Source organism: Gopherus flavomarginatus, chromosome 3 (assembly GCF_025201925.1).
Source record: "Gopherus flavomarginatus isolate rGopFla2 chromosome 3, rGopFla2.mat.asm, whole genome shotgun sequence".
NCBI classification, from domain to species: domain Eukaryota; kingdom Metazoa; phylum Chordata; order Testudines; family Testudinidae; genus Gopherus; species Gopherus flavomarginatus.
The window spans coordinates 19799333-19820876 of NC_066619.1; the positions used below are offsets into that span (position 1 = coordinate 19799333).

The following is a 21544-nucleotide window of genomic DNA, read 5'->3' on the forward strand; positions in this document are numbered from 1 at the left end:
ATATAAATACTGTAGCTGGACTACAACATTCCCACTTAAGTCAGATGACCATTTTCACCTACATATGGTTATTGCAAAACAGTTTAAATGTCATCTGTCTGGAAGATCAATAAATTCTGTTTTAAGTGCCATAGAAGGTAAGCTTTTGCTTTGCCTAAAACTGTTTAATTAGACTTTTCTCAAAGTCTGAAAATACTGCAATCAACATGCATAGCACGTCATCACTTGTGCAACCATTAGAGGAAACTACCCAATGCTTATATAAAAACCCAGATACCCTCTTAGTATATAGAGTTTGATAGCTTAAAAAAAAAACCAACACATCGACACACACTTACTCTATAGATTAGAAATGGTAATGCTAACATGTAAAGATTAAATATAATTTATTAAATAGCCTTTTACAATTAAAATCTCAATTTTAAAAAGTTCTTAGCTACATTACAGTATTGTGTTAAAATTTGATAAACACCAATCTTTTTTTGTATACAATTACACAAATTTTGGTTTGTTAATCCTGAATACGCTCTTAACTATTGTTTGATGTACCTCATGGCCCATAAAATGCTTGTTGAAGATGGACTCTTCGATATGTAAGAAGCTGTTACAATGGTATCTGTTTCACCATCAACAATGTCCACAGGATGCAGCTGTCATTTGACTATCCATTAAAGAACACAATGTCACTTCAGTTCTTGCCTTAAATCCAAATTTGTTTATTCATTTAATGAATCCTCTTCTGTCGAAGTGCCTGATGGCCAAGCATGCTGTGTTATAACAAGATCTACAAAAGGACTGAATGGAGGGAGGGTCATTAGCAGAGAGACACAGAGGTTCTTATGAGGAAGCTGGAAACAGACACCGCTGATAGACACATCTAGCCATTTTGCTTCCGTAGCCTTGCTAGCATTGAGTAGGGGGACACCCCATCAGTCTTGGACGAACTAAAAAAAAAAAGAGAAGATAACGATTACTCAGAATATGAAGCACACCAATACGAAACAAACTTAGTATAGGCATCTAGACTTTCTACCGTACCCAGATACTGGTGTGAAATGCACGCTGTCTTTTCCACTCCCATTCTTCCCTCCCTTACAGTCTCTCCTCAGAGACCTGAATCATGGCTGCCTTCCCTCTATAGTAATGACTCTCTCCAGAGCCCATCAGTGCTGGTCCTCGGGTAAACAATTCACTTCCTCTAATGCAATTAAGGTTGGTCCCACACAAGACCTGAGTATTTTCTGAAAGGGGCTTAATGGTTTTTTGCTCCAGACATTTGTTTTGGTGAATGAGTAATTTTCTCTCCTGTGTAATTACACACATCATTAAAGTGACATTAATGGAGATGGCATTCCTCTACTGTAAAATGTGTTTACAGTTGAACCTGCAAGCCTCTAAGCCCATACTAATCACAGCATTCAGCGTCTTCTTCACCAATTATTAAAAGCTACTTTTCATATTTAGTGTTGATCTGACAAAATGTTGTGCAGATGCTCACGAGTTGGTGTAGTTATATGATTTTGACTGCATCAGTGTCTCAGTAAATAGGACAAACATCACATCTCTTTCAAGACTGAGGGCATTCCCATTTGCAAGTCAGAATGCAACATGAGATTTAGGCAGGATGATAGACCATTGATGGACTTATTGCCAATTGGACATTTAAGACCCCTGTTATTTAGAATGTCAATTACTTAATTTCTCTCTCAAACTGAGGCTTTTGTTTTCTTTCTTTATAAAGAAACTACAGCATAAAAATGTTATGACTGTTTCAAACAAGACCAAAATAGAATCTTTCAAGCAGTTTGGCATAAACCTCACATAACGCACAAATAGCACCTATTAATCATTCAGCACAATTTTCTACAATTAACAACATTTGCAGACAGTGTCGGAAGAGAGATTTCAGATATATGGCAATAACTTTAAAAGAATCTTACATTGCTGAGACACCTTTTGAAACTTTAATCTTGGGTTGACCAGACCAGAATTCCACCTTGTATTTAAGTTCTTTATTCTGAAATTGAGATATTAAATTAATTGCATTTCCACCCATATATTACAGCATTTAAGGAAGTCAAAGATACTGTTTGTGGCTGCGATCCTCAGCTTGTATAAATCCACAACACAGATAAATAGAAACAAGTCCAATTAGTACATTGATTTCGATAGAGCTATTCCAGTTTACACCAGTTTAGGATTTGGCCCTTTGGGTCTCCCAGAATGTCAATACAGTTCTTAGGCACTGAGGGATACAATGCAGTCACTTTTGAAAAACTTGGTACGCTGTGAGGAAGGAGGGAGCCTCAAAACCTGAAGAAATATCAAGTTCCTGTGCCCAGTATTACTGTCACTGTTTGGATTTGCTCTGTTGGTAAGAAAATCCTGCTCAGCTCTTTAGGAATATTTTTGTTAGTTGAAAAGCAATTTTGAGGGTTGAAAATTTTCCATCAAATCTGGTTTTTCCACTAGAAAGATGAGGTTTTGACTACACTAATTTTTTATATATTCTTCCACCAAAAAAAACAATACCCTCAAAATATTTTGATTTGGGTATTCTGCTGTGGTGCCTCATTCTCCTCAATGGCCTGGACAACATCTTGCATGATGCATTAGTCTCTCTGCTCTGGTCTGTCTGAAAAATGGCAATAATTATCCTTTGATCTGTCTTGATTATTTAGACTGAGATCCTTGGGGGCAGGCATGGCCTTACATACGGTGGCTGGATAGGAACACTAATTCGCCTGTACAGGTCACTTTGAAAATGTCTAGAACTATATAATTAGAGTTATAATTAACTTAACATATATGTATTTATTATATTTATATATGTGTGTGGATTATAGATAATGCCCCACACGTACTAGAATTAGAATCAATTTACTGGATCTGCTATGACTGAAATTAAAATTCTGAATAGCAGAAAAGCATTTTGTTTGTAATACATTTAATGTTTGTACCAATGTAAATTCCAGGATTATAGACTAGTGTTTACAATGGGATGTCAAGAACTATATTGCTGCAATGGGTCATTACACAAGATTGTAACAAACTGTAAAATGTTGCCAAAAACCACACAAAACAATAACAGTATTGCTACGGAAGATTATGAAAATTTACAAAAGGCTAGTTTCCATGCAATGCTGAAAATATGGGGTAATTATTTTGACAGAATGCACAGTTCTTCACTGTAGCCTAATGCTTTCCAAAAAGCAACATGTAATATTTCCTCAGAAGCTGAAAGTGAGCAAGGGACATTATTAGAAAATCCAAACACACACATTTTAAGACTATAAGAACATAAGAAAGGCCATACTGGGTCAGACCAAAGGTCCATCTAGCCCAGTATCCTATATTCTGACAGTGGCCAATGCCAAGTGACCCAGAGGGAGTGAACAGAACAGATAATCATCAAGTGATCCATCCTGTCGCCCATTCCCAGCTTCTGGCAAACAGAGGCTAGGGACACCATCCCCGCCCATCCTGGCTAGTAGCCATGGATTGACCTATCCTTCCTGAACGTATATAGTTCTTTTTTGGCCTTCACAACATCATCTGGCAAAGAGTTCCACAGGTTGACTGTGCATTGTGTGATGAAGTACTTCCTTTTTTTGTTAAGTATCAGAGGGGTAGCCGTGTTAGTCTGGATCTGTAAAAGCAGCAAAGAATCCTGTGGCACCTTATAGACTAACAGACGTTTTGGAGCATGAGCTTTCGTGGGTGAATACCTACTTCGTCGGATGCATGTAGTGGAAATTTCCAGGGTCAGGTATATATATGCAAGCAAGAAGCAGGCTAGAGATAACGATAACTTCCCACAGATCCCACTGAGGAATACACTAAGAAGCTGCACCATCTACTCAGGATACTTCCTGCACTTACACCAGAACAAATCAACATACCCTTAGAGCCCCGACCAGAGTTATTCTATCTACTACCCAAGATCCACAAACCCAGAAATCCTGGATGCCCCATCATCTCAGGCATTGGCACTCTCACTGAAGGACTGTCTGAATATGTGGACTCTCTACTCAAACCCTATGCCACCAGCACTCCCAGCTATCTCCGTGACACCACTGATTTCCTGAGTAAACTACAGTGCATTGGTGACCTTCCAGAAAACACCATCCTAGTCACCATGGATGTAGAGGCTCTCTACACGAACATCCCACACACAGATGGAATACAAGCTGTCAGGAACAGTATCCCTGATGATGCCACAGCACAACTGGCTGCTGAGCTCTGTGCCTTTATCCTCACACACACTATTTCAAATTTGATGACAATATATACCTCCAGATCAGTGGCACCGCTATGGGCACCTGCATGGCCCCACAATATGCCAATATTTTTATGGCTGACCTGGAACAACACTTCCTCAGCTCTTGTCCACTCACGCCCCTTCTTTATCTATGCTACATTGATGACATCTTCATCATCTGGACCCATGGGAAGGAGACTCTGGAAAAATTCCACCACGATTTCAACAGCTTCCACCCCACCATCAACCTCAGCCTGGACCAATCTACACGGGAGGTCCACTTCCTAGACACCGGTGCAAATAAGTGAGGGACACATTAACATCACCCTATACCGAAAACCTACCGACCACTATGCCTACCTTCATGCCTCCAGCTTCCATCCTGGGCACACCACACGATCCATTGTCTACAGCCAAGCACTGAGGTACTACCACATCTGCTCTAACCCCTCAGACAGAGGCCAACACCTACAAAATCTCCACCAAGCATTCTCAAAACTACAATACCCGCATGAGGAAATAAGGAAACAGATCAACAGAGCCAGACATGTACCCAGAAGCCTCCTACTGCAAGACAAACACAAGAAAGAAACCAACAGGACTCCACTGGCCATCACATACAGTCCCCAGCTAAAACCCCTCCAACGCATCAGGGATCTACAACCCACTCTGAACAATGAACCCACACTTTCACAGGCCTTGGGTGGCAGGCCAGTCCTCACCCACAGACAACCTGCCAACCTGAAGCATATTCTCACCAGTAACTGCACACTGCACCATAGTAACTCTAACTCAGGAACCAATCCATACAACAAACCTCAATGCCAACTCTGCCCACATATTTACACCAGCGACACCATCACAGGACCTAACCAGATCAACCACACCATCACCGGTTCATTCACCTGCATGTCCACCAATGTAATATATGTCATCATATGCCAGCAATGCCCCTCTGCTATATACATCGGCCAAACTGGACAGTCTCTACGGAAAAGGATAAACGGACACAAATCAGATATTAGGAATGGCAATATACAAAAACCTGTAGGAGAACACTTCAACCTCCCTGGCCACACGATAGCAGATCTTAAGGTGGCTATCCTGCAGCAAAAAAAGACTTCAAAGAGAAACTGCTGAGCTTCAGTTCATCTGCAAATTTGACACCATCAGCTCAGGATTAAACAAAGACTGAGAATGGCTGGCCAACTACAAAACCAGTTTCTCCTCCCTTGGTTTTCACACCTCAGCTGCTAGAAGAGGGCCTCATCCTCCCAGACTGGACTAACCTCGTTATCTCTAGCCTGCTTCTTGCTTGCATATATATAGCTGCCCTGGAAATTTCCACTACATGCATCCGACAAAGTGGGTATTCACCCACGAAAACTCATGCTCCAAAATGTCTGTTAGGCTATAAGGTGCCACAGGACTCTTTGCTCCTTTTTTGTTGTTGTTTTAAACAATTTCATTTGGGGACCCCTAGTTCTTTTGTTAGGAGAAGGCGTAAATAACACTTCCTTATTTACTTTCTTCACACCAGTCATGATTTTAGAGATCTCAATCATATCCTTTCTTAGTTGTCTCTTTTCCAAGCTGAAAAGTCCCAGTCTTATTCATCTCTCCTCATGCGGAAGCCATTCCATACCCCTAATCATTTTTGTTACCCTTTTCTGAACCTTTTCCAGTTCCAATCTATCTTTTTTGAGATGAGGTTATCTCATCTCCACGCAGTATTCAAGATGTGGACATACCATGGATTTACATAGAGGCAATATGATATTTTCAGTCTTATTATCTATCCCTTTCTTAATGATGTCCAAAATATATATTATAAGCCCTATGCTAAGAATATTTACACAAATGCTTCACTTTATTTGTGGTGTGTAAAGTTCACCATGTGGGTAAAGTGTTTGCAGGATCAGGGCCTAAATTATATCCTCACTGATAAAATTCTCATCCAGGCACTCATTTCATATCTGCATTATTGCAACAACCTCCTCTCTAGCCACCCCAAAATGCACACTGCTTCCCTCCAGTCCCTATGAAATGCAGAACGCACTCCCTCTCCTCCCTAACTCCCACTTCCAGCCTGTGGCCTAAAAGAAATTACTAAGGAATTATGATTAGGCAGAAGGCTGGCTGGGGAAAGTGGATACAAAAAAGGCAATTATCCTTTCATCCCTCACCTTTATGCCTTCATACGTTGTTTGTGTTCTCAGGTTGAGCTCTTTGGAGCAGGCACACTGTCTTAGCACATATCTGGAAAGTGCCTGATGGGTAGTGGGTGCTACCATAGTGCAAATAATATGTATTAAATAGAAATTAGCAGTTTTGACATTCTTTCCCCCAAACTCCCCAATGCTGTATATTGAATAGAAATAGTTCTAAGGACATAGGGACATGTAGGTGAGGGATTTCCAAAAGCACTTTGCTTTGATCTAACTTTGACCAAACCTACCATTGTATTCAATAGGAGCAGAGTTAGACCCTTGCTGAATGCTTTTGAAAACCTCACCTGCAACGGTACCAACCACTCCCACTTCTCTGTCATCAGAAATATACTTCAAGAATCTTATTGTACCATACAGTTGGTGGAAGATGATGATATAAATCTCTTGATGACTACTTGGGGGAATAAAAAAGGAGACTCAAAAAGAGGCAAATTTGAAATAGTTTTAGGCTCACAATTGTAGAGTTTGTATCATACCAATCTTTCCCTTTACCTTAGCTTCAAGCATATTTATCTTTTCTTTCATAGCCTCAATTTTTTTATCTTGGTTTTGTAATCCGTTGTTCAGTTCTTCAATCTAAGAGTTAGAAAGTGAAGTTAACAATGGTTTTCAAACCTTGTAATATATTAGATACACTTTCAATAACCAAACTTTAAGTAGGGGGATATGCTATCAGAGCATGAGGATCAAGAAAGGCAATATAGTCTGAAGTCTACATGATAAAAAAATTACTCTAGAGAAAGTGTAATGACTTATTTTTATTTTTAAACAGATCATGAAGTCACACTTCCATTTCGGGTAACATGTCTGCCTTTTTTATTCTTGGTCTCTGTGCCCAAACACACATTTATTCCCCACATGCAACTTTCTTAGCCTAAGCAAGCTAAGGCTGTTGAGACGATTCTCTGATAATCCTAAAATGAGTCACAAAATGTGAGTTAGATTTTGTACAGGTAGTTTAGCTGAGCACAAATTAATACTCTTTGTGATAGTAGCTCATATTAGTATCCTCTTTACACAGGTTGTCAAGTAATAAATATTAAAATAGCTTCAAGTTTTGTTCCAGCTTTATCTGGGATCAAATCCTTTTTGCTTTGGTCGCTGGCTTCACTGGGACTGCTTGTGTGCATCAGGCAAGCAGGATTTGAGCCTCTAGTAAGGAACAGCCTATAGGTTTCCAGACACCTGTTTATTTTATTGACTGTCTTACACAGTGCCTATAACTGCAGCAGCCAAGCATCATTAGAGACTCAATGTTCCTCACAAAAAGGCAGTTCATTTTGTGGAACATAACATAACAGGTTTGCAGCTCTTGTATTCATTGCTGCCTCTACAGTAGTAGCTAACCAAACACTATTTCAGAAGCTACATTAAGTCTTCTCCTGGTGAGTGAGCATCCATGCTCTGCCACATTTTAGGGATATTCCCAATGTACCTTACATTGGCTGGGGACTCAGTATTTCCTAGTGTAGCCCTATGGTTTGGGCTTATTCTCCTATGCTCCTTGGACAGCTACCTCAGCCCTTCCATTCCACTTGCAGGACACAAAAACCTTCCTTTCAACATTCTGTTTCAATCACTGTCACTTTGGGAGGTAGAATCACTCCCATTTTTTAAAATGTTGCCGCTTTCTTTTCTTTTAAATTATATATAAAATAGTACATAACATCTATTTCTAACTGTTTTTGCATGTCCAGTGATGGAGATCACCACATCATCAATAATAAACTTCACAAAGCGAAGGAAGCACTAAAACAAGTCTCTAATTTGTGTTCCCCATACACTAAACGTGCTTGGTTAACCTGACCTCTTGTATCGCACTGCGTAGGCTTTGATGCTGGGTCTGGATCACATGCTGCAAGTGAGAAATCTGTTCTTGTACAGTGAAAATCTCCACTTGAAGATCAGGACAGCTGGTGGGGAAAAGACAGATTACCAACAACTTTTTCAGTTGATATTAAGGGGATTCTTTATTCCCAAAAGATCTACTGACTGGCCTGACATATGCTTTCTGAACTAAGACTATACAAACTAGCAATCCGAGCACCAATCTTTTTGGTTTGGCCAAAGTTGTACTAATATATGAATTATAAATACAGGCATTAAGACTTCTTTAGTGACTAGATCCAATAATTTGCATTCCACATGGGATTCCAAGTCATTGTATCTGCCTTGACTCATATCAGCAGCATGCGAACTAATTTAATTCATGAGTAATAAGCATAGTCTGATATAAAAGAAGGAACAATTGTTGTTTATTTCTTATGTTATCTTTAACAATTATATTCAATTATAGGAAAAACAGCACCACTCATACTTCATACCGGAAGAATAAAGTTTAGACATAATATATTGGAACAATTCTTCAACAGTTCACCATAACACATACTGCCAAAGTAATAGCATACTGCATAGTAACTTGGGAACGTCTACATAGCCTGTGGCAGTAAGTGTCCCAGCCCAGGTTGATAGATTTGGGCTTGTAGGGCTTATGCTAGCTACATTGAAAGTGCTTTGAAGTTGTGGCTTGGGCTGGAGCCCAGGCTCTGAAGCCTAGGGAGGGAGGTGGGCTTTAGAGGAAATTGAACTAAATAGAAGATAGAAATTATTAAAATGTATTGTTTGGAAGAGGCCCCAAAAGCCATTAAGATATTAAATTCTGGTTAATGGTGGGGGTTGAAGTGGGTAGAATGGTTTCCTCTCTGCAGGCCAAATCCTGCAATCTCTAATTAGTCTTTACTCAGAATTCCCGTTAATTGAACCAAGAGTTTTCCCAGAGTAAAGACAGCAAGATTTCAGCGCGTGCCTTCACATGTCCGAGTAGTAGAGAACAATTACTTATTCTCCAAATAAATCCAGATCTGGAAACCCTACTGGACATCTCACAGGAGAACTTATATTCTTCTTTAAAAAGTAAAGACAGTGAAGGCATTAGGCCTAACACAATGTATATATCCACTACTTGGGAGAACTCAATCAAGTCATTGTTAGGTATTTCACTTGAAATAATCCTACAGAACAGAAAAAGCATTTCTTCATAGGCTATTTGCTCACCTCTTAGTATCTTCAGAGTTTAATAGAAGCTTCTTTTCAAATGACTGCTTTTTTTCTATTAATGTTTTCTTTTCCTAGGGAACAATGAAGAAGTAATAATGTGCACATACAAAACGTATGTGAAGTGATTAACTAATTTTTCAATCACTATCTGAAAACATACAAAACCACCAGAGTTACGTCAGCTGTATCCAGCTAGAAATTTACCTACAGATATACCGTCATCCCCTTGCGAGGTCCAGAAGCATCTGTCATCATTCTGAATTGGGTCAGAAAAGGCAGGGTTACCAGGGAGCAGCTGTGTATTGATTTACAGTGGAAAAAATGTTTTTTTTTTTATATATAAAGGAAAGCCTGTCAGTAAGAAAGATTAGCTTTTTGACTGATATGGGTTCACAGACACTTTCTGCTCCAGGAACCATACCAAAAGGGCAGTGGTACTTTGCATTGCAAAGATGGATCTGAGGGTCAAGAGATTAAAATTGATCCAACTAGAAAACTTCTTAAGTGTCAAATTTTGGTAACTGATATCTGATTATTTAGTGATCTAAGTACAACAATTCCTAGTTGTAAATGTAAAGAGTACATTAATACATACAGCCACCCCATGATGTATCGTCTTAGCCTGTCAGAGTAAAATACTGACTCTAATGAAGTCAAAAAGAGTTTTACAACTGACTTCAATACGTCAAAGAATTTTAGGAGCAAGAGATGAGTCAAACACATCAACATATCAGCCTTGTCTATCTATGGAGCTGGCTGGAAGAGATCCTAGCTGTGGTGCACGTAGCCATGAAAATGAAGCTTTGTGTGTTCTATCCACATCACCTTTTCTCAGCCAGCTCCACAGTGCAACAGATTGTGTGCAGATTTGTAATGCCAGACTACACAGTGCTAAACCACATCTGCTATCAGCCTGGTCAGTCAGATGTGAGGTATAGAAGGCATCTCTGAAAGTTTCAGTGCATGGGGTAAGAAACTGGAGTGGGGTAAGAAACCTATTGATGTGCATGAGGATTGCCTGGGTGTACCAGAAGGAAGGGCTTGGGAACATCAGTGAGAAATGCTACAGGGGAACACAGTAAGGGACAGTATGCTCTGGGAGAAAGATGTTCAAAGGTGTATTACAAATATCAGAAGATGAATTATTGTTGCTGACTCTACTCAGGTGTGCAAAAAGACAGGGATCAGGGAAAGTGAGGAGAGGGCACAAGAAACTGTCCCTCCACTTGGCTGCAGGAACATAAGCCAACCACATTTCCACTCCTCCTGAACCTAACCGCAAGAACAGGGAAAGAATCTAGCAGCACTGATGGAGTGATGAATGGGGTTAGGGTGGAGACATGGCCCACCTTCCAGCTCCTGTAGTGGTGAGGTACTGGAGCTGATCCGGCATGGGGGTGGGAGAATGCATATGCTGCCCTTATTAAATGACATCACAGCAGCCACTGCAGAATGAGCTTCCCCCACTCAGTTATCTCTAGTCACTCATAATTGCTGGGGGAACTCCCACAGTTACCAAACTCCTCTACTTCCCCATCACAGGCTGCAGCTTAGTTGTGGCAGGAGCATACCACAGCTTGGCACGACAAGTGACAAAAATGTCCTGAAAACACATTGTATTTAAATGCTTTTAATCTGATTTTGTGGCAGAACTGTATTAGTGATGTGTAATCTTGCTGCATTCTTAATTACTCCAGAACAGATGGTGAAAGTTAAATTTTATGTGATATGTTCATTGCAATACCTTTCACTGGCTCACAATTATTTACTACAATTGAAAAGATGTTCTCTATAAACACTCACTGCTTCTGAATCAGCTGAGAACTTGGGAAGGATTTTGGAAAGAAATTCACTACCAAGGGGAGGAGATTAATAGCACATTGCTATACACTGTACTTTGACAATGCAAGAGTAGGAGTTGAAGGTGTTTCCTCTTAGAAACCATTGGGAACCAGGACTTTTCAAGTCTCATAAATTAGAATTAACTTATTTATCCTAACTGCCATAAATTAACTGATTTAAAAATCTAGTGTTTAAATAACTGGAAGAAAAAGAAATCTGACCCCTCATTTGATTTACAAATTACATTTAAAGGGCCTGATGCTCAGCCGATGTAAATTGAGGTAGCCTCATTGAAATCAAGGGGACTTCTATACCAGTTGCGGATCTGGCCCAAAAACTTTTTAAAGTAATTGAACTCTTCTTTTTAATTAGATTGCAACATGAGACTGACAATAAAGAGTGCTTAGGATACCTTTTACACTGTAGTTCTACTTAAAAGGAAGGAGCTAATACAATTGAAATTGATATTTACTGTAGTTCCACAGAGCTTGACACCTTTACTCATAGCACCTGTTCCAGATCAAAAGGAATATGCAAGTGAGCAAGGACTGTCCACATGGCTAACAGCCTGCAAGGTCAGGCCTCAGTACTGTGCAATAGATACTAACAAAAGCCACATAATGGCCTCAGAGACAGTGGCCATGATCCTTGCATAGAGAAGACTCCTATTGCCTATCCAGGAACTGCATGACTGGGCCCTATGAACATACCTCTTCCATTCGTTGCACTCGTTTCTCCATGTCTGCAATCTGGCTGTACTTTTCTTCGAGTCTTTCAGTTACACAATTGACATTTTCTAGGTTTTGTTTCAGTTTTTGTTCTTGTTCAAGTTTGCAGGCCTGTGGTTAGAGAAAAATGAGAAAAAAAAAGAAAAAGAAAAAAAAAAGCCAAAACCAATGAATGAAGATTTCCATTTTCTGCAAAACCATTTTGCTGCTATTCTTCAGTATTTAGCCAGTACCACAACTGACCACCGGTAGGCCCTCTGTGAAAATCCTGACCCCCTGTAGTCAACAAAGATCCATGCTATTTTCCCCCAACAGCGAGCAGTGAGAGAATAGAGCAAATTCTGCACCATTATTCCTGCCTTATTTTGTCAAATCTGGACACAGGAGAAACAGAACAAGAGTTTTGTTTTAAGCTTTCAATTTTTATATTGTACTGTAGTTGAAGTTAAGTCTATACGACAATGGAAGTCTGCATTTGAAGCCCTGACATACATTTTCAAGAGTGACTAGTGATTTTGGATCCCTCCAGCTTGGGTGTCCATCTTAAAGGGACCTGGTTTTCAGAATGTGCTGAGCATCCTCTGAAAATCAGGCCCCTTCAGGGAATCATCAGTTGGGCCCACAGAGTCATGTATGAAAGAGTTGGCTCTCTATTTCTACATCCAAGGTACTGATTTATCATGTTGACATATCGACAGAAGGAACACTTGTATCCCTGCATGCTCCAATGTTTGCCTTTTTCACACACAGGAGAGTGCTGTACCTGCATCAGCTGTTTATCATCTCCATGCTTTTTCTTAAGTTCTTCAGACCGATTGCAGTAATTCTCATATAGACTTTTTGAGGCATGTCTTAGAGACTGTGCACCTGCGTCTCTTGTCGCGTCCAGCTGGAAAAGGTCATTGCAATAGGATTAATAATTTATGTCACACTTTAAAAGTTTGGTGTGAAAATCGGGCAGCACAAAAATGATGAAGTTGCTATCCTGTTTGAACAACTGTTAGCACCAATTCTTGCAGGAAAAAAAAAACCCCTACGAGCCCATGAAAATATATGGCAAATAAAATTTAAATTCTAATTTTTGAATAAAAGATGCAGATTTTCTGTGTGATACAACAGGCCCTCCTGACCAGAGAAGAAGGTTGAGGGTTTAAAATGACCAATACATTTCTGACTGGTTACAAGCAAACCTGCTCTAGACCACTGGCTGGGCAGACTTCATGCCAGGAGCCACTGCAAGAAAATTCAAACCCAGAGCACAGCCCAACAAGCTGTAGTTCCCAACAATGGCTTCAGTATGAATTCCACCATCAGCTAGCTAAAAATGTATTTCATCCTAATAAGAAAATCTGATGAGACTCTGCAGGGTTATTGCACTTTATAGAGAGGGCAATGCCATGATGAACGATTGCTTTCCTGCCAGGGCTGCCCAGAGAGTTCAGGGGGCCTAGGGTCTTCGGCAGTGGGGGGCCCCTGCTGCCGAACTGCTGCCAAAGACCCGGCACTTCGGCGGCGGGTCCCAGAGTGGAAGGACCCCCCGCTGCGGGTCTTTGAGGCACTTCGGAAGCGGGTCTTGGAGCGGAAGGACCCCCCGCCACGGGTCTTCAGGGCACTTCGGCAGCAGGTGCCAGAGCGGAAGGACCCCCCACCGCGGGTCTTCGGGGCACTTTGGCAGCGGGTCCCGGAACGGAAGGACCCCCCGCCGTGGGTCTTTGGGGAACTTCGGTGGCGGGTCCCGGAACGGAAGAATTCCCCACCACCAAATTGCCGCCGAAGACCGGGAGCTTCTTTTGCTCTGGGGGCCCGGGCCCTGCGAGAGTTTTCCAGGGCTCCCGGAGCAAGTGAAGGACCCCACTCCAGGGGCCCCAAAAAACTCTTATGGGGGCCCCTGTGGGGCCCAGGGCAAATTGCCCCACCTGTCCCCACCCTGGGCAGCCCTGTTTCCTGCCACTGCTGGGATGGAACTTTAATCCAGGTAAAACTGGATCTTCTCTTCAGCTGACAAGCTGAAATATGCATTACAGACTGTTAAAATGGAATGCACCTTGATCTTCAGTATTTCATTCTCCCTGTTCACAAGCAAGAGCTGCTGGTCAGTCTCTTTCAGCTTTTCCATGGTTAGATTGTAGCTGGAGTTAAGCGTGTCCTTCTCAGCCTCCAGCTCATTTCTGGGCACTCGGAAAGGCTGCTGAAAATGAACAAACATGAAAATAATTAGTAAACGACAGCTTTAGCAGACTGGGTTCATGAAGGTAACCCTGCACTCGGCTACCTTCCTATCTCAGGCCCCCAATCTGCAATGAGCTCCAGGCACCCAGGCCTGCATGGCGCTCATTGCAGGATCAGGGTCTAGAGTAACTACAGAGCAACAATCACCAGTTTCCAGGTACTGACTAATTCCCCACCTTCAATATTAAATAAAACAGTGTTCTCTTTGTGCAGCTCTCCAGGGTTTTACATTTTAAAGCATTAGCACATCATTACCAATAAATAACTGCTTTTGGTTCTCCAGAGTGTTACTTCGTACATGAGGTTAATTAACATTTAGAATATTGCAGCATATGGCGTATTATAGTATTGGGACTAGCAGCAACACCTATTATGAAGGTTGCCTGACACTTCCCATTATAAGACCCTCTTTTAGTTGCTTATATTTGCCAGACTTTACCCATCTGGGCTAACATTTTTCATGCCAGGTGTCTCCTTCAGGATGAGTATTTTTGGAATGCTTCTGCCAAAATGGTTCAGCCATTTCAGAATGATGCTAGAGAAAGTCCCTGCTTTGGAGCGTAGACTAGAGGGTGGCCTTTGTATCAGTGCTGTGCCTTTTGATAGTCTTCTTAATATCCACCAAAGTTTGGTCAAATGCTAAGCCTTTGAATAATCTCCATTTTCACATGCTCTCTAGAGATCTTAGACCTGGCTGAAATCTCCAAAATTCCATCCTCACTGAGCATGCTCCAGCCCCTCCTAGCGCTGACAAGGCTGTGTATGTGCCATCCCCACAGAGCGACTGAGCATGCTCTCGAGACAGACTGAAGGAATTTAGAGTATGAAGAGAGCAACTGTGACTGGGGATGAAAGTGGGGAGTGGTACTGGGAGCTAGACGGGAGATGGTGAGCGGTTGTGCAAGGAGGGGTGGGACTGGGAGCTGCAGGGGAAGGGAAGCCTATGCATTTGATTTGTCATTTGCAATTTTATGGCTTGCTGCTTCTTTGCATACCTGATTTTGAATCTTTGCTAGTGTGGATCTGATCTGCAGGGAAAAGATTAGAAAAAGGTCACAAAAAGAAAGATGATTTTTTCTTGTCAATCTTCCAGGTTAGTTATTCCAGGATATTCTCTTCAGGTCAGCAGCAATGCAGAAAAGTTGCCTTTGGGAATGATCACCATTGTGCTCTTTTGCTTGGATACTAGAAATAAAACATCAGTCCTTAACAAGCCAAACCGTATTGTCCAAAAGATCTCTGATGCAGAAATGGATGCATGAAACTTAACTATTTATTTTAGTGCCAGGATCAACATATTTTTCATTGACCCAAAAGAGGGCATATGCTTTAAGTCTCGCACGTTTCAAAAATTCATCCCTTCCTCAGATATTGCATCATGAATATGATTTAGGATCATGGAATGCTCGAGAATTTTGGTACAAAATTCGCAGAGTGGCATTCTGACAAGCGTTTGGTCTGTTCCCTCATATGACTCATTATAAAGACAGTCGTGCATACCCCAATTAAATCCTGCTCTCAAACTAATCAATGTTCCTTGAGGTTGTGTGTTAGACTCCATTATAATGGTAGTAGGCCAGAAAGAGTTTAAGGGACAGTGAACTGTGAATTTCCCCAGTAAGTCAACACACACTTGTTTAGGTTGGAAAATTTAGACAGTGTAGAAGGATTCAGATTTTTTATTTTTCTTACTTGCAATGGGTTGTATTCATTGTTCTCCTCTGGATCAGAGGACAAGGCAGCACAAAAAGAATAATGAAAAATTGTACCTTTTTTATGTATTCTGTTTCTTCAGTGATTTGGGCACAAGAAGATCCATGAAGGACATAGTTTCCTTCCATCCCTTGGTCATCTCTTGTTACATGTTCTGTGAGCCTCACTGTGGTAGCCATGTGTGCACTTCACTGCTCTGTATAGTTGGCACAGAAGTGGATTTTGTCTTTTATTTATAGAAATATCCATAGAGAATGAACTTAATTTTGTACATGCAGCTACAGTCCATTGAATCATTAACAACATATAGTAAGGCTCATATTATACAGTTAAATGCCTTTAAGAAGACAGCTGCAAATATGACCCCGTGCATAATTTCCATATTTTAAAGGATCTCTCAAGTCTTCAAGATGTGTTATTTCCCCACCCCCCCAATTGATTTAAGGAAGTCCGCTATAGGGTGACCAGACATCCCGATATAATCGAAACTGTCCCGACATTTAGATGTTTGCCCTGCGTCCTGATATTTCACACTCCATTTTGGTTTTGGGTTTTTTTGCTCCATCGGCGATGCCCCCTCCCCCCCCATGTGTCTCGATATTTTCTTCCTCTCATCTGGTCACCCTAATCCCCTATCCAATTGTTGCAACTGAATGTACATTCAAATGTGCTGCAACATAACACAGATCAGTGATTTCTTTTTATTGTCAATCCAAACAATTTCAGTTTAAGTATTTGCTTATTCAAAAGTATTGTTCCACCTGTCACTTCATTCCACACTCCAAAACTGGTGATATCCAACGTTATATGAGTTCCTGTCTCTGCCATCTTACTCAGACTGAGTAACACTGTACTCCACAAATAGTTGCATTGACTTCACCAAGACTATGCAATGTAAGAGTGGCAGAATCAGTTCCACTGAAATCACTGGGACTACTCACACTGAAAGACAACAGCTCACTTTGAACAAGTGGCAAGACTGGACACAACGTTATAGCATTCCACAATATGAGTTTTTTCATGGCAGAGGGAGAGTCACAAATCAAAACACTTTTTTCTAAAGCAAGGGGAAACTGGCTTTATACACCAAGAATGAGGTCCCAACCTGCTTGCAGTTATGTTTCTGTGATACAATGGTGACATCCAGTGTCAACTGGATTAATCTCAAGTGAACATGTATATAAACAGCAGATCTCATAAGATGTGCATATATTGCACTCCATTTGCCATATACACAATCAGGTAGTGTGTGTGTATATATATACACATATTGGAGTATCTCAAATTAATTAACAATTGCTCCTGCAACAATAAGATCCATTTGTAGTGTGCAAAGTTTTATGAAGGTTTAAAACATTAGTGGAGGAAGAGGAAGCAATAGATATAGAGCAGGATTTTTCCAAAGTTTACAGCTTATTTTGGGGTTTGTACTTTTAAAATCTCATTTAAAATGTGATTCTTTAAACTCAAAATGTCAATTTAATAAGACCTTATGGATGCTTCCATTTAACTCAGCAACAACGATCCGATTCCTGTGCTACACAAGGCTTTGGCCTACAGCATCAGCACTTGTTTATTCATCCCAGGCTGAAATTATTGCCTTACTAACAGGAAGTACCATCAAGTCAGCACATATAATTAATTAAGGCATTTTCTCATGAAACCCAATTAGGCAATTTGAAACTCTTAACGCCGTAATAAATGAGGGATGTCACCGCCATCATGAGCAGCATGGACCTGGCTTGCACATTTTGCTAAAAGAAACATCAGCAACTAACCCATGCTACAGACATTTTAACTTCCATATACTTCAAGTACACATCTCAAGCAGAAAACAAAAGGAGAGAAATTGTAATTTTTTTAACATATGAGCTTTGGGTGCTCTTTACAAATATTTAAGACTCCAGTTTTTAAAAAGATTACAAAATTACAAATCCAGCAATTTCAAGTCACTCTCTTGCCAACAATCAAAGAAAGTAGACAAAGAACTCACCATTACCACCGCACTCCAGATAGGGTAGGAAGGGATGAGATGGGGGGAGTGTGGGGGTCCCAGGCTAGGAGTGGGGTCATGTCAGGGGTGGTCACAGGAGTTACTTCCTGACCCTCAGCTTCTCCCTCCTAAAATTTCTCCACCAGTTGCTGTCTCGGCCCATCAGGGTAAGCCACTGACAGGCTGGGACACTTTGTTTACTTAGGTTTACCTCCGTGCCTGCGTCTCAGTCCACCAGCAGCTTATCCTGATGGGTCGGGAGCCAAAGTTTGCTGAGCCCTGAATTATAGGGTCGGCTTATGAATGGGTCATAAAAAAATTCCATTTTTTACTTATCCATCTTGGGAGAAGGAGGGTTGGCTTATAAACTAACCGGCTTACGATCGAGTATATATAGTGCCTCTTAGCAAAGAAACAGAATGGAATGGCCTTCCACACAGACTGTGAAGAGTAGCCTTTTGAGTCAACAATACTCAGTAAAAATGTATTTACCTTTTAATTTATTATTCATGAATACCTTTGGAAAGTTTCTTGGGGTATTTTGTTCTCAAGAATGTTTGAGCAATAGTTTGTACGAATATCTGTATTTAAACGTGAACCCTGCTATTTGTGCTCACAGAATAATGTTTACTGTTCATTATTCTCCAATTTAAAAGGCTTCTGTCATCCAATCATGGTACAGAAACAGCATCAGATGATGCTGGTTGTCAATCATACAGCACAAATATAACTGCAAATAGTCAATGGGAACAATTTGCAAACAACCAGTTAACTGAAAAATTGTTCAACTGAGTCGTTTGGCAAATATATTTATAAAAATCAGGATAGGTTCATAAAGAATGTGTGTACTACTAAATGACATAGATTCACTGGAAAATTTATTTACAATAAATAGTTCCGGCAACTATCATACTACAGTATGTTCCCCCCTGAGAATATAATCAGCTATTTATTTTACTCTTTACCAAAAGCGTGTGTGCACGGGGGTAGGAGGGGGCGGAAGTATGGGGGACAAGACATGCCTGGATTTTTCAACTTAAACAAACAAACATGCAAATATTTACTCTGTCTTTGGATGCAATGAGGGTGTCTACATTCACAGGGAGCAAAGTTCCTCATATCAAGGGACAATTATCTGTGTTGCCTGTAACTGCAAGAGATGATGCAGTACAGCATCCTCTGAAATAAATCTTTATCTCTAGTACGTGCCTGATTTAGGCAAAAAGCTAAATTAATACAGGATTATGGCTGAGATGTTTATTTCAGATTTTTTTTAAAGTTATCAAATGGTTAGGTCCTCCAGTAGCAATAACTTGACTAGTGCATTTTATTTTACTGTACATGGTACAGGCATTAAAGTTGGCTCCTCATTCTAGTAAAGAGCTATACCAGTCCCATCCACTTCAGTGGGACTACTCACACACTTAGAATTAATCATATGCTGAAGTGCTCTTCTGGAGAGGGGAATTTGTGTATAGGCAGCATATGTAAATGGGATGGTAATGATTCCCATAATAAGAGTGAAGGGGCACTGGGCAGCACTCAGAAGAAATAGGTTCTACTCCTGCCACCAATCTGGTGCATGAAGTCACATCAACTGTATGTGCCTTTGTTTTCCCTCCCATCCTGTCTGTCAAGCTTCTTTAGACTGTGAGCTGTTCAGAGTAGAGACTCTTACTACATATTTATACAGTGCCGAGCAGAATGGGGGCCTGATTTCATTTTGTTGATGCTATTGTAATACAAATAATAAGGATTTTCCCAAACTGTACAAAAAAAATCAGAACAAAAATAAATCTCACCTTTGGGAGAAGACAACATGTGAAGTGGTATTTTTTTCCAGAAGGTTCTAAGTGCCTGAAAACAAAGAACTATAGTAAAAGTGCCATCAGAAATAGACGCAGCAGCACAGCATAATTAAAACTGTCAAGGTCATCCTCACACTCCAGAGCCTGTAAATGCCCAGAACATCACCACTAACGGACCTGGGTCACAATCACCTGTCTCCCCTCTGCTTTTTGTCTAGAGTGATATCGCTGGATGGAAGATACACAGGTCAGTTAATTAAGCCCTGATGCTGCACATACTTAACTCTACATACCATGAGTAACCCCACTGACATCAATGAGTAAAGTTAAGCACATATGTACATCTTTGCAGGATCAGTGCCCTAGTTTGTACCTCTAAGCACAATCTTTTCCCTTCTTTGTGCTTCTATTCCTCCTTTATTCTAATGAAATCACCCTTAGATGTTACTGTCCCTCAAACACCTCTCCATTACCAGAGACACTTCGTAAACATTAAGGGGTCTGCAGTGCAGTCCCTTTCTCATGTAGACTGTTGTTGGTGCACCCCAGATACTAGAGAGTCAAGGTGGATGAGGCCATATCTCTTATTGAACCAACTTCTGTTGGGAAGAGAGACAAGCTTAAAGGTAGAAGAGCTCTGTGTGGCTCAAAAGCTTGTCTCTCGCCCCAACAGAAGCTGACATGCAAGGAAAGATATTACCTCACTCATCCTGTATCTCTTTCGCCTGTTAGTTACTAGTGTTACTCACAGGAGGGGCTGAACAAGTAAAGGGTTTGGAGGATGGGTCCCTAACTGATAATCAAGCACTCACATTCTCCACCAACAAGATCTGCTCAACGTAAAACCCACCACCACATCTCTGTTCACATTTCTAACCTCCCGCGTGTCACACACTTAAACACCCACAGCATTCCTGCCCAGGGAGAGTGTGCAAAACCTTTACTATGACCAACTAAAACCCCAAAGGATTTCTGACTGAGAAAGGAAAACCTGTTGTTAAGTCCTGCGTTATGCAGTGGCATCCAAGATGTGCCCGGTGCTTTCTATCGCGGGGGGCAGGCCCCGACCTAGAGAGCTGGCATAAAAAGCAGATCGTGAGTGATAAAAATCAGCTGAGTCCTGTCTACCCAGCTTCCACACCTGCGCATTTCCAGCCCCAGCTGATCAATCCCCTGAATCTCTAGGGACGGGAAGTGGCAGGCCGTTCCCTTGTTCTCACTGATCCGGGACAGGGGGGCCACCGGGTGCTGGGCGCTCTGCAGGGCCCCTGAAATGCCCCCTTTTCCTCCCCAGCTCGCTGGCCTATGGAGGAAGCCAGGGGGCTACAGCTCCTTACCTGCTGAGCCGCCGGCCGGCTCTCCTCGGCTCTCTCACCTCCGGGGACGGTGCAGCCCGGACCTGGCCCCTCCCTTCTCTCCTCCTAGCAGCAGAGGCTGAGTCCCATGGGAGAGAGAAACTCGGCCCAGTTTCCCTCCGTGTTTGACATGTAAACACAGGAAAGGCAGGGCAGTTTCAAAGTCTATTGCCACTGAGCTAACCAGGTGAGAGTGTCAGAGCAGTGAGGAAAGCCACTGGGTTTTTCAAATATTCAACGCTGCCCCTTTGTAAGATTAACAATCTCTCTTGGCAAATGTGCTGCCAGGCAGGGCAATTTCTTTTTCCATATCAGCAACTCTATGTG

General features: G+C 41.4%; 1 protein-coding gene across 3 annotated transcripts; it reads right to left on the reverse strand.

Moving 5' to 3' along the window:
• Window positions 1–459: 459 nt before the first annotated feature.
• CCDC68 (coiled-coil domain containing 68) lies at window positions 460–21265 on the reverse strand. Of its 3 annotated transcripts, none has more exons than XM_050944763.1 (12): window positions 21200–21265; window positions 19857–19911; window positions 16118–16252; window positions 15344–15376; window positions 14164–14307; window positions 12883–13008; window positions 12102–12230; window positions 9547–9620; window positions 8300–8405; window positions 6985–7068; window positions 1941–2017; window positions 460–944 (listed from the first exon to the last, which is right to left on the reverse strand). In XM_050944763.1, the coding sequence occupies exons 3-12, from the start codon at window positions 16238–16240 to the stop codon at window positions 878–880; spliced, it is 963 nt and encodes a 320-aa protein (XP_050800720.1). In that variant the 5' UTR covers window positions 16241–16252; window positions 19857–19911; window positions 21200–21265; the 3' UTR covers window positions 460–877. The 3 variants fall into 3 exon arrangements, with proteins under 3 accessions (XP_050800720.1, XP_050800721.1, XP_050800719.1); XM_050944764.1 differs by having other exon boundaries at window positions 14164–14304; window positions 16118–16257; XM_050944762.1 differs by having other exon boundaries at window positions 16118–16257.
• Between the last annotated feature and the right edge of the window lie 279 nt (window positions 21266–21544).

Coding starts and splice junctions, on each gene's coding strand:
- CCDC68 (XM_050944763.1), bottom strand. CDS start 16,240: ATGGCTACCACAGTGAGGCTCACAGAACATGTAACAAGAGATGACCAA. Junction 13,009..14,163: donor ATGAAATACTGAAGATCAAG/GTGCATTCCATT, acceptor GACCTTTTCCAG/CTGGACGCGACAAGAGACGC. Junction 945..1,940: donor TCAAAAGGTGTCTCAGCAAT/GTAAGATTCTTT, acceptor TTTTTTTTTTAG/TTCGTCCAAGACTGATGGGG.